A 13,860-nucleotide genomic window follows, 5' to 3' on the forward strand; every position below is an offset into this window, starting at 1 on the left:
CCTGGGCTAAAAAATTTTGGGGGAAAAACAGCGAAGATTTGGGGCTCTTCTTCCCCAAAAAAGGGTGAAGGGGGAAAAATTTACAATTACCCTTATAAAAGGGGGCCCGAAAAACTTAAAAAAAATTTAAAAAAACAAAATAGGAAAAGGGCAAAATACAAATTAATTTTAAAACTTTTAAAAAAAAAACCCCCTATTTTAAATTGGCCCTGGTTTTTAAAACTCATTTTCCTTAATCCCAAAAAAGGGTTTACAAAATGTGTTCCCTTTTTTATTTAATTTCATTGTTGAAAATTTTAATATAATTTAAAGGGGGAATTTAAAGCGCCCCAAACATTTGTTGGTTAAACCATTGATTTTAGCGGGATCTTTTTTTTTCCCCCTTTTTAAAACCCCAAAAATTGCCCCAAACATTGTTTTGCTTTTTTAATGAGGTATTCAATTTTTTTAAAATTTTTTATCCCTTTTTCTTTTTAAACCCCAAACCCCCCCCAAAGGAATTAAATAGTTTTAGGTTGGAACCAGTTCGTTAGTCGGCCGTCCGGTACATCCATCAGTCTACTGTGGTCCAATTGAAAACTCTTGAAACGAGGGAATCAATTTAATATTTTTTTATTCACAGAATGTAACATCATAAAAACAGGTCAATGTTCGAATTTGACATCATACTACTTTTTCACAGAGTAATGGCACCCTTTTATCCTATATCTAAAAAAAAAAACATGGTGTCCGGTCGATTACTCTCTTTAAAGAAAACTTTTTTTGGTACATATGTGATAGATGTAATACCATAAAGTACAGATAAATTTCCTCATTTTTCCCAAAGTTTATAGCCCTTTTTTATAACTCTTTAAATAAGGCAATTATATTTATGATAATTTTTGTGCACATATATAAGATCATACAATACAGGTCGAATTCAAATCTGGTTTTAGAACCACTACTTTTTCACATACATGTACTTATGACACCGTCTTTGTCTTCTTCTCTCATTGGTTTCCATGCGTTAACTCTGTAAAGAAGCAATGGGTTGTTTTAATATTTGGTGTCCCATCCATTTTAATCTTAAATTCTTAGCCTGATGACATATTTACAACACTAAAAACACGTTATTTCCAGATGATGAGTCGTTTAAGATGTGATCCACTATCACAATTTTCTGTACAATGGTTTAACATCATCAAATACATACCAAGTATAAATTTAGCTTCATATTATTCTTTATTTTTCAATCACTTGTTGCGATTTTTCGATTTCATTTTTTCATTATATGGCCCCGTTTTTTAGAAGGAACCCCATTTACATTAAGTTTGAAAAGCGGGGTTTTTCAAATTAAAGTATTTTTAAAATTTGGGAAAAAATTTTTTTTAAAATATTATAAATTAAAAATCCGGTTTAGTTTGGGGTACAGCCCACTTAAAAAAAAAGGAAAAGCCTTTTTGGGGTTTTTTCCAACAAATTAAAAAAAATTTCAAAAAAAAAGAACTTTACGGTTTTATAGACAAAAAATTGGGAATTAAAAAAAAAAATTTTTTTCCCCCAAAATTAAAAACCCTTTTAATGCCGCTCTTTATTTTGAAACCCTTTTTATTTTTGTGGGAACAAGAATGGTATATTGGGGGTATTTAATCAAAAAACAATCAATCAATTTAATCCCAAAAATCAATCAATCATTCAACTTCAGTGATTATGACTCTAATTGAATATAAATAACTAATATAGGCTGATATTCCAAATTCTTACCTTATTTAGTATAAGGTGGGTGTATGAATCACCTTCAGTAATAGCTCTAGATTTGTTCTTTTTGAAAGCATGAGAAACGTGTCAGTAGTTGTGGCAAATATTAAGAAAGACGTGGAGAAGAGCACTTACGGTTTAGATGACTTAAAGGCAGTAACAGATGAGGTCAAAACCACTTGCAAGGATGGCCACCAAGCAAAAAGGATAGGAATGAATCAGTATAATAAATGAAAAACAAATTTACAGTTTATTCTCAATTCATTATAGATGGAAATGCAATGCAAATGAGCCAATGCATTATGAATAAATTGTAAATAAATAAGTGAAATGAATTGGTAATGAATTGGATCCATTTACCAACTTATTATAAATTGTTAATAAATCAGGTCAACAAATTGGTAATGAATTGGGTCCTTTTCTTGACTTAGTCTATGAATTGTCAACAAATCAGGTCAATCAATTGGCAATAAATTAGGTTCGCTGACCAACTGATTCATTAATAAATTGCAAAGAAATTGTTAATGAATCACTAATAAATTGTATTCTTTCCTCTTCCATATACCGAAATTCATTGGATTAATGAATCATTAACAAGTCAGATATGCCTGCTTATATTCATCTCATGGATTTTTAAATAAATGCAGGTCACGTGATGGTGTCAATTCCGGGGAAGAATCATAATAATAATAATAATAATATATATATATATATATATATATATATATATATATATATATGTATATATATATATATATATATATATATATATATATATATATATATATATATATATATATATATATATATAAATATAATATAAATTTTATTTTTTTTTTATTTTTTACGAACTAAAGCTGACTAGATAAATCAAGAACATACATCAAGATTAACATTTGTGAAAAGCATGCTATGCCACCACATCATAACATTGAAAACTCTAAATCATAATGTGCTTAGATCATTTCATAAATATCCATCGAATTAAACAGGTCATGACCTCAAATGATTTTATAAATATCTCTACATTCCGAATTTCATTACTTAGCTAAAATTGTGACCTCCTGGAGCAGGGCAAATTTTACAAAGATATAAAAACAAATATGTTACACATTTTTCATGGGAGTTGATATGAAACTTAAAATTTCAGTTTAGATTGAAACCTTCTAAAATTAAAAAGAAATCCAAATTTTTAGAAAGAAATATGAGCCCAAAGGGGAATACTTCTGGAAATATTCATGCTAGAGTTACTTCTGGAAATATTCATGCTAGCGTTAGGAATATATTCCTAGTTTTAGAAACTAGGGCTTTATGTCAGTTTGAAAACATCTTTGCCTTCCTTTTCAGTGTCTGTCTGGTGCTACACATTTTTTTATTCCTATAATCATTAAATGTTTGAATGCCTATACTGGGACAATGAATGGCATGCTCTGAAATAGAAAAGAAAATTCTCATAAAAAGTATCATATTTCTAAATAAAAAATAAAAATTTAAAATTAGACTTCTGACATATCACTCTGCAAAAAAGTACAATCTATTTGTGGTTTATTTGCAATACAATCTGAATTTGAATTCAAACTCGAGCCATATAATCAAATTCACTTAAGGACTCAACCACTTTGGACTGTACATGTTCTAATGAAAAAAAACAGCAGTATATTTCACAAAGTCTGATGATATGTAAATATTTGTTCATAAAACAAACGGGTGAATGTTCGATTTTATTTTGAACAGAGAAATGAACAAATATTGTGTAGCAAGCCCACAACATTTTACTATTTGCTTCAACTACATTCAAAACGAAATTGAAAGGCTATGACATTGAATTACTTTATGTACATGAACAAAATTCAGATTAAGAAGTATTATTATTTATCATTTACTTAATATTTAAAAAGCACATTGTCATCTTTAAAATGATTAATATATATGTAGCCCCCTATACATACGCTTCAAAGAATCATTAATGTCATTTCCTTGGAATGCCCTCGTCCCATAACTAATAGCCAACTTTTCAGGATCAAAGAAGCTGTTCATCTGCTTTTTATCATCTCATCAGATTACTGATTTTTACGTTCTGTCCTTTCTTTGCTGCTCTTTGCAGTTTTCTGCGAGATAACTAAGTAAAAGAAAATAGTATTCTGAAGCCACTTTAAATAAAAAAGAACATCATTTTTCATCACATTCAAATGCACAGATGAGCTCAGTGTGAAACAATGTAGATTTATGTTTTTTAAAATGGACTGTACATAGATATCCTCATAAACAATGCATGTGCATGCATGCATATTATAAAACTTGTATCTTCATTTCTGGTCTTTTTGTGGGGGTGCTTTATAAAGTATACATAAATAAATAAGAAAAAAAAAAAGAAATACCCGCATCATAAATATTTTTCAATCCAAATGAATAAAATAATGTTTAATTTAAGGTGATGCCAATCGTCATTAAGATAAGATGAATCATGACTAAAATGGGGCGAGTCGTTATGGGGCGAATCGATCGTTATCCTAATCTGCACCTTACTCCAGTAATTTTTATTTCTTTGTCACCTAACATATGATATAGATCTATAAAAGGTTAGAACGCTATGTAGAACGAAAATAAAATTTTGAACTTACCGTCTATCAGTAGTCTAGATGCCTTGATTGTTTTTATCCATATTTTTGTGAAACTCCACAAGCTTTCACCTTCCAAAATAACCGCCTTTTTTCTATGCATAGAATTAATGCAAACGAACTGTTATTCCTTGCTACTATAGTATTGTACAATGTTCCTAATTTTGCAGTTGCAATGACAAAATCTGCTGTAAGTTATTTTGTTTCTGACATTAGTTATATCCAAATGAAAGAAAACTGTTTGTATGGTAAGATATCTTTTTTCTGAAATGGCACAAAATTTCGTTTCCTATTAATCTTGTTCTGTTGTCGGCTGATAGAGGGCGCGTGGTAGGCTGCCGTTCCCTGCAAGATCTTATCGTTCAATCGCAAGAGAATTTAGTCTCTTTTTTCGGACATTTTACCTTTTTGCGCATATACGTCAATCTTTTCGACAGTTTTTTACTGATAAGGATATGTCTAATCATAAAAAAATTCGAGGGCATGAATCTGTTTATCAGATTTATTATGGCATGTTGAGTATTAGCATTAAAAAACTGATCTTGGTCACTCAAAAATAAAATCTACATGCAAATTAGTTACATATTTAATAGTTAAAAGAGATTGTATGACTGTTATTTTATTTTTTTTTACGTTTTTGCGCTGAGCATGGAATTAATATGTTGATGCTTAAACTAAGAGAGTTGAAAAAAGGTTTAAAAAACCATATATATTTTTCCAGTGACTGATTAAAAAAATGATTTGTATAGTTGATAGGGGTTTAGTTGTTATGAACAGTAAAACTAAAGGACATACATCAATGAAAATTTCTGTTATAAGCAAATTATGAACATCTGAAGTACAATGAATATGTTATGAATTGTATTGAATAAATCTTGGACATCTCTGTTTTTAATTGATCATGAACAACTTGTGAATATCTCAGTTAAAGTGTAATGATTTTGTAATAAATGATATTAAATGCAGCCGGGAAAAGTTCTATTTCCAATAAATCATAAATAAATTGTATACAGTGTAAAGAATTTGCAATAAATTGTATTGAATATATCACATGTTTGTAATCAATGGTTAATAAATCTGACTTTTGTAATGAATCTATAATAAATGGGGTCTTCACTTTCCAGTAAATGCACAATTTATTTATGACACATTTAATGTATTAACAAATCGGGAAAACATGATTTATTCCAGATTTATTCACAATTTTGATATAATTCGTTGATGTATTTTTTTGTTTGGGTGTCTTTCAGAACTGTCCAAAAGACTTGCGGCTTCGGAAAAGCAAATGAAAGAGTTGGATCAGGCAACGGAGAAACAAACACGTTAGTCTGATTTATTTTATCTTTATCATGTTGATTGTTCTGTTAAATTAATTAATAATGTTTCCAGACTTGAAAACCAAATCAAATATACATATTACAAATAGCTCAATGACATTGAATAGCGAATATATATCAATAAGTTTGAACAAATTCATTTCCGCTCGGTTGTTATGAAAGATTTAAGTTTATTTGAATAAAACCCAAATCCATTTTATAGAACTAACGAGTGTCGGTATCTTATGAGGCAGCATGATCTTTACACTTGAAGGGCACGATACCTCGATCCTTGTGTTTACAGGCCTATCTGAAATAATGCAGAAGGCGCGCGCACATAAGGCATTCCTTCACCAGAAAAAGGGAAAGTCCCATTGTGACCATTGTAGTGTCGGTTTGACTTAAAGTCAAACAAAGCAAACAATGTTGAAATGACAAATAAACAAATAAAGACTTTTTCAATAAAATTTCATAAGCCTGATGTAAAATGCTTTTTTGCCGTGGATACATCTGATAAACAAATAATCATCAAGCATTAAAAGTATAGAAAAATTCAAGTACGTGTGCCTCAATCGATTTATAAATTGCTTGGCAGGTCCGATTGAAAACATTTCCTTTTGTCCGCAATACGTATGTTATTTCTCATTGTACCTAACCAAATAATTCACAGTTATATAAATATTTCTTTTTGTTAATTTTTATCGGTATGGTCGTCTTACACTGCAAATACAAAACATTGTCATAGTTTCACCTTAATAACAGAACATTTATTTAGTTTTATCTTTTGTAAGTTACAACATCAACACGAAAGACATAACCGATGTCTGTATGTCTAGAATACACTTCATGATTTCTCCTCTGTTCGGTCAGAACAACTTAATTGTACACTTATAATATCATTTTTAAATGAAATGAAATAAATGATTGTGCATATTTATGTGTAAAATTATCTGTTATACATGTATATTGCTGGCACTAAAAGGCACATTCTGCCTTAGATAGGAATTATTATTCCCTGTTTAGAAAAGGGCAAACATCAGTTTAAAATTTAAATAATGATTATGAGCATTTTAGATATTGACACATTAAAAAGTAGCAATGAATGTGAAATTATTTGACATAAAAGTAGCAAAATGTAAACAATGTAGTATTTTGACTCCATACGAAATACTAAATTACTATCACTATACTTATTGCAAATCAAAGCACAGAAGGCGCTGAATTTGTTTGGGTCTCAGAATGTAAGAAAGGTGCAGGTTGTGAGATTATATGTATAGTGCCACCAATGCTTTCCAGCGTTTTAATTGTAGTAAATTGGCTATAAGACTAATTGCAACACTGATATTCAATCCAATGTTTATTTGACTTTAACAATTTGAAAAAAATGAGTTACCTTTACTGGGATTTGAACTCCAGACCTCTCGCTTTCTAAGCGAGCCCGAAAACCCTTCAGCCACGGTGAATCTATATGTGAAAGGGCTGAAGAAAACCATATTATTCTAAATTAGGGCTTGTAACGACTTTAACTGTTGTTTAACACAGATGTAAATAATCCTGGAGCTTACTATAAGCATTTATATTTATAAAGAATCAAAGGGCTGCAAGTTCTGTGGTATTTTCTGATCGTTGCAATCTAAATCGTACTGTATATCTGTATGCATTTTAGTATAGGTTTATTTTTATGTATTATAATTTATTTTGCAAGGCACCAGAGTTTGATACATACGGAATTCTGCATAACTAGAGTTGCATCAAAAAATCATTTATGTTCATTTTTTACGACAGCCACACTTTATCCTTGCATATCATGGCTACTTCCTTAACAAAAACACTTAAAAAAGAATTTAACAAAAAAAAGTTTCCCCGACTGGGATTCGAACTCGAGACCTCTCACTCACTAAGCCAGCGCGTTACCACTGTACCACGGAAAAATGATACACAGACAGTCTGAATAATATCAAGTCATTCTAAATTTAGAACTTCCATTGCATTTCGGGTTTGTAATCCTTATTAATTTCGAGGTATTTTTTTCAGGGTAAACCTGTTGTTTAAAATTGAAGTAAATATTTTAGCGAAAATCCTCTCGCCCAAACAGTCCGACATGTAGAATCTATATATTCCACTACTCGGTTTGTGTAGTATTCGGTAATAAATAGTATTTTCATTGATAAAATCATATTCATCCGCGTAATTTGTGATTGTGCATTTATTGACAATTCTATAAGCCAACGCTATTGTTTAACTTTAAATGCGTTGTAATTTGTTGGATACTTGTAACAAAATAAAATATTTCTTTCTTTTTAATCGCTAGTTTTAAGCTGTTTTGAGAACTACTTGTTGTTAGGTTTGTTGTAAACTTCTGTGTCAGAGATTGAATGTCCGCTTTGTATTTAGTTATTTTCGATCAGAAAATACAATAAAACAATATTAGAAATCTTCGTCCATTCGGGAATTACTTTGCTTGAAAATTGATGCGCCTGTCTTTGACCATCTTTACGCAGTGATCTCCCCTGAATTTTTCGGCTTTAGTGTACATACAAAAGGGAAGTAACCGCTTCAAAAAAGTGGACTACTTTCGGCATTTGCAATTAACAACATTAGACTCTGAAATTTCGCTACCATTATTTGTTTGGTCTGACGACCCAAACAAATAAAAATGCAACATAGGCGAAAGATGGGTGAGATAGTTAACCATTTTGAAACTTTAAACGGGGGATTAAAAATAAATAGCTTTTATTAAATAAGAATTAATGCAATTCTGGGGCGCAATGGGCATTTAATGAAATCAGATGTTAAAAATGAAATTATTTTGTTTTATTTTATCACCCAACTTTTTTAATTGTCACACAAACAGCCTGCTTACACCGTATATAGCACTCAAAGGTATGAATTTGTTACACAGGTCGGAATACTTTTTTATGTGATTATAAAATGTAATTCATCTTCAATGTCTTTACCACAGAAATAACATAATCTTTCATTTCTTGATTTTCGATTTCGCCCATTTCTAAAAGATTCTATAAAAGTTATGCGACGACACGCGCAATCTAGTTATGTGATTACATAATTTAAAAAAAATTATTTTAATTAAGTTATCAGATATACCATATAAAGCTAGGTTTTAAATGCATGTACACGGATTTCAATATTTCATATTTTTCAATACCACCAAAAGGTTTCGGTAAGATACAATCCGTTACAGTTTTCATTAACAAATTGACAGATAATTTAAAATTCATATTTACATGATTTACAAAAACAGAGCTAAATCCATATTCACCGGGCAGGTTTTAAGCATAAAAACTCAATTTTTCTGCCATTATGATACCGAGCCAATGAATGTGCAAAAACCGGTTTGAATAAGATATTATCAGTATTTATCATCTTAAAGTATCTTACCAGTATTTAAAGATAAAGCTCCTTAAGAATAAGAGAATAAGCATGCATTTAATCTTTTTGACATATGTTTGTGTTTTATATATAGAACACGCGGATTTAGTTATTTTAATATTGTACATTACCATCACCATATCAGCAATGCACCATCATCGCCATCAAGATTATCATTATCAGTTCATCATCATTCTAATTATCAGAACATCACGGCAACATCATCATCATCATCATCATCATTCGAGCAGAGTAATATGCGGCGTAATATAGCATTTATTGTTACTTGTGCTTAATTCTTTGGTGATATTTTTACAGTCGCCAATAGCAATTTTTGAATTGTAATTAATGCTACATGCCTCCAGATGAGCCGAAATATGATTTAAATATCAAATTTGAGAAACATGTACTAAGATTTAAGGAAAGTTAATAAGATTCGAGATCCAAGTAATAATTCGTATGTTATGTGCGGTTAATGACTGATTCTTTTCTGTATTTACAACTATATTTCGACAGTGTTACTAACGCATTAAGAGCTTTTGCATATTTTGACCTATTTTGGTAGTTTATGTACATTAAAAGTGTCATTGATAGTGTGTAATTTCCTTTCTTTTGGTTATTTCACAATAATATACATTTAACTAGATTTTTGAAATTATCATGAAAATTAGCATGAATCTGCAGGCGTGCTGCTTTAAATTGTTGTTGTGATCTAAGTAGTAAATTTGAACCTTTTTAGAGACTGTAGCATTCAATGTGATGGATGCAGTTAACTACACGGGTTTTGGTGTCATGAAATTCTCCAAAACCATACTAAACAAAGGCGGGGCCTACAACATAGACACGGGGATTTTCACAGCACCAATTGACGGTATATATCAGTTTAATGCACACATTTGCGGCGATGAAGCTATAGACGAGATAGACTATTACATCGCAGTTAACTCACTATCAATAGTTTCTGGAGAGTTTACCGTCCCAGCCAAAGCTTCAGATGCAAAATGTGCGTCTTTTAGTGTAGTGGCCTTGGTTCGGAAAGGTGAAAATGTTCAACTTGGTGGAGTGCCATTCTCTTATTTAGATGAGAATAACAATAGTAATGATTTATGTTCTTTCTCTGGTGTCCTGATACACAGCATATAAAGCATCACATGTTCGATGTATATATCGAGTTTCAGAAATATTGATAATAAAAGTAAGACATGATCATTGACACTAACATATTCATTTGTTCCTACTCCGCTACATTTATACTTACAGTATTGTTTAGAAAAGAAAAAAAACATTAATCAAAATTTCAGAAACATTATCGAATTTTACAATGGTATGTTCGTATAATCGCTGTCATATTGTCCTTTTGCCGTGATAATGGATGTTAGATTAGTTTCTTAAGGAATTCAGAAATGAAAACATCGTGAAGTGTAATTTTATTTTTATTGCAATCAATCAATCAATTATTTCGAATAATTTCAAAAGTTTCCGTATTTTTGCATGTGTTGATATTAAGGTAATTTAACATGTATTATTATCATTTTTGTTGTTGGTGATGTACGTGAAATGTATGTAAATAAGATTATTGTTAATATTATTATTAGTGTTGATCTATTTAAATGTTAATGAAGTGAACCGGCCCCTGATTTTTGCTGATTTTCACGAAAGTTTGAAAAAAAGACATGATTGGTAAAAGCATGTTGCCAAACGTGTAAATATAAAGTGATTAGTACACTTAATCCATATGCTTGTTATAACGTGTCCATATATGGAGAAATGACCCTAACTTTTATATGTTAGTAAATAGGTAGAAATATTGTAAATTAAATAATTGTTAATTCTGTCATATTATGTATAAACATCCAAAGTTCCACGTGGATAGTGACGATTAATACATTCTTAAAATGTAAAAGCTATATCTACGCTACTTGCCCTTTACAAATTTTTTGTTTTAAAATTACTCGAATATAGATATATTTTTTTATGTGGACGAAATCATTGCAAAACTGTTGAAGTCCTTCTTAAGATTTCTTCCGCGGTACATTTTATTCTATTTACGTAGTGTACCAATGTGTGTTAAATAACAAAGTCATTCTATATTAGTTATAACTCTTTTAAACATGCCAACAACATCACAGGTTTACTCTTTTTACATTTTTGTATAAAATATCATTGGATATAACTTGAGCCCTTTGAACTAACGAAACACTCATATATTTCAACTCTTGTTATATTTAAGTTCAATTACAATATAGAAAATAAGAAATCTTTATGGAAAAATGATATTTTAGATTGTCTTAGATTGTCTCAGATTGTTTTCATTTAAACTTTCAAAGACATTTATATTATATATCCACGCATTCATTTTTGTTCTAAATTTAAACATGTCTTGAACAAACAGTATTATTATGAATGATTAAAGCTGCACACCAAACTGAGTAAAAAACAAACTTTAGAACAATATATTAGGAGTATAAGCAATGTATAAATATACTCGCTTCGTTTACATGTTTCAGGAGAATATGACTGAATTTATTGCCTTTTCGATAAACCGTTCCTAATAAAGGCAGAACTGTTTTGGCATATTTTGACATAATATGCATAATTCATGCATATTTTAAGTGCTCTGTTGGGTATCTCATTCAGAAAAAATATGTGTGTCTTTTTCATCCTTTTTTCCAGTTTAGAGTTTGATCAGATTGTATGAAAAGCCAGTAAGATGTTGATCTGCATCTTTTTATTTATAGGCAAGTCGTTATCGCCGATATAATAGATATTTTTATAAATAATCTTCAGAGATTAAATGAAAAATTAAACAAAATTGTCCACAATAATTTGAATAAAACTCGAGACTGGACAGGCTATTTCTTTCAATGTTGTTTATATTGTTTAAATCAGAATAGATTCTCGAGTGTAATAGTGATTTTGTTGTTTTGGAATGTTATTCGGTAGTCAGGGAAAAACCTGAACATAGTAGCTTTCACGATCATGATATATAATATAATAAAATAACTGACATTAACTGGTTTTTCTCAATTAAATTTTAAGAAAAACCACTTAATGTCAGTTATTTTCAAGTATAATTTATCTTGTTCCTGCACTTTTTATCAATTTTGTATATGTATTGTTGAACTGTTTGTCACGATTTTTAAAGTGTTCTCATCAAATCATTTAAGAAATTAAAAATGTCTATGTATTTCATGAACAATTAAGTGAACATCAGAACATACACCCTTAAAATGTCAATGGTCATTTAAACCTAATTTGTCTACACTGGTATATCTCATGACTGTGAGAAACTTCCAGAAAATGCCTTCTTCTACTAAAAATGGTACTGCCGTAAATCAATTTTTAATGCGCCTCTGAACAAATTCTTTTTCAAAATGGCACTTTAGAAATCTTATCTATACAATTCTACTCGTATGTCATTTAATATCAATTGAATGACCTTAGAACATGTGTGTATGTTCTCTATCATTATGTCGGATGATTTTATTTAATTACAGATTATTTAATGATAATAACATGTGACAAATTAAACCTATCAAGACGAATAATTACCAATGTAAATACAAATGTAATGCAATTTTATTATTGTATATTCGTCAGCAGCCCTGATAGGTGATATGGGCTGGCAACCAACTTTCAGTAGACAGATGATATAAGTGTTTCTAATTTTTGGCACAGACTATGTATGATGACTAGGTCCAGAACAAACTACAATGTTTTTAGGTATGCTAATTCAGTTGGTAGTACAAGATGTAAAAACTGGTGTTTCAGAACAAAACAAATTTTTCATGATCTTGAATGTACAGAATTTTGTAATATTGATAATGTGGTATCAAAAAAAAAGCTATCATGATGTTAGAAAAAGTTCAATCTAGAACAATGCAAAGTTTTATTGCAAAGTGGAATGTTAATGCATCTGAAAGAAGTAGAAGCGGGGTTGGTGGCAACAAACTGCACACATATAGGCAGTTTAAGACAGCTTTTGGAACTGAGGAATATTGCAAAATCATACTACCGCGTTGCCACAGGTCCGCTTTTGCTAAGTTCAGATGTGGAACTACACCACTAAGAATAGAGACAGGTAGATATGAACGCCTACCAGTAAATAAAAGGCTTTGTCCTTTTTGTAATGACAAGGTAGAAAGTGGATTTCATGCTGTAATGGAATGTGTTATGTATGAAGATATTCGTGTAGATCTATTTGAAAAAGTGAGTGTCAAAAACCCGCAATTTCACACAATGACAACTATGGAGAAGTTTACTTTTATATTCTCAAAAACGAGTTGTGTACGGTATATTGCGAACCCCTGCTTTGACATACTTATGAGAAGGGTAACTTTCCTACATATAAGAGCATACAAATTGCTCTCTTTTTCCTTTTTCTGATGTGTCTTTTTATATGTTTTTTATATTTTATTTAAAATCTGTACATTGTATATAAAAGAATAATAGGTAAATGTTTTTACTGCAATGTAGGTTTTAAGATAAATACTTTACTCACACTAAGACTGTGGTCTCACATCGTTATCAATTTTTCAAAAGTGAATATTACTTTATAGTTTATATAGTCCTAGATAAATTTAATTGGACAGTATAAAAATAATTTATAATAAAAACAGTCTTAGAAAATTTTATTTGACAGGATATGGCTTTATAAATGTCATTAATTGACTTATATATAAGTTTTTATGGCCATATTTATTTCATATTGGACAAATATATGCTGCTTCTGTATAAAACATCCATTGACTAAGCCAATATATTGGATAAAACAGATTTTCATGTAAATTAATATGTTG

At 30.1% G+C, this 13,860-nt stretch overlaps 1 protein-coding gene across 1 annotated transcript in view; it reads left to right on the forward strand.

Moving 5' to 3' along the window:
• LOC132714594 (heavy metal-binding protein HIP-like) overlaps window positions 1-12,163 on the forward strand; it is a 43,782-nt gene extending 31,619 nt beyond the window's left edge. The window contains exons 2-3 of the mRNA XM_060697482.1: window positions 5,606-5,677; window positions 9,801-12,163. Coding sequence (XP_060553465.1) covers window positions 5,606-5,677; window positions 9,801-10,204 — 476 coding nt within the window. The 3' untranslated portion in view covers window positions 10,205-12,163. The remainder of the gene's footprint in view (window positions 1-5,605; window positions 5,678-9,800) is intronic.
• The last annotated feature ends 1,697 nt before the right edge of the window (window positions 12,164-13,860 follow it).

Source organism: Ruditapes philippinarum, unplaced genomic scaffold (genome assembly GCF_026571515.1).
Source record: "Ruditapes philippinarum isolate M1 unplaced genomic scaffold, ASM2657151v2 ctg2797_1_1_1_1, whole genome shotgun sequence".
Taxonomy (NCBI): Eukaryota; Metazoa; Mollusca; class Bivalvia; order Venerida; family Veneridae; genus Ruditapes; species Ruditapes philippinarum.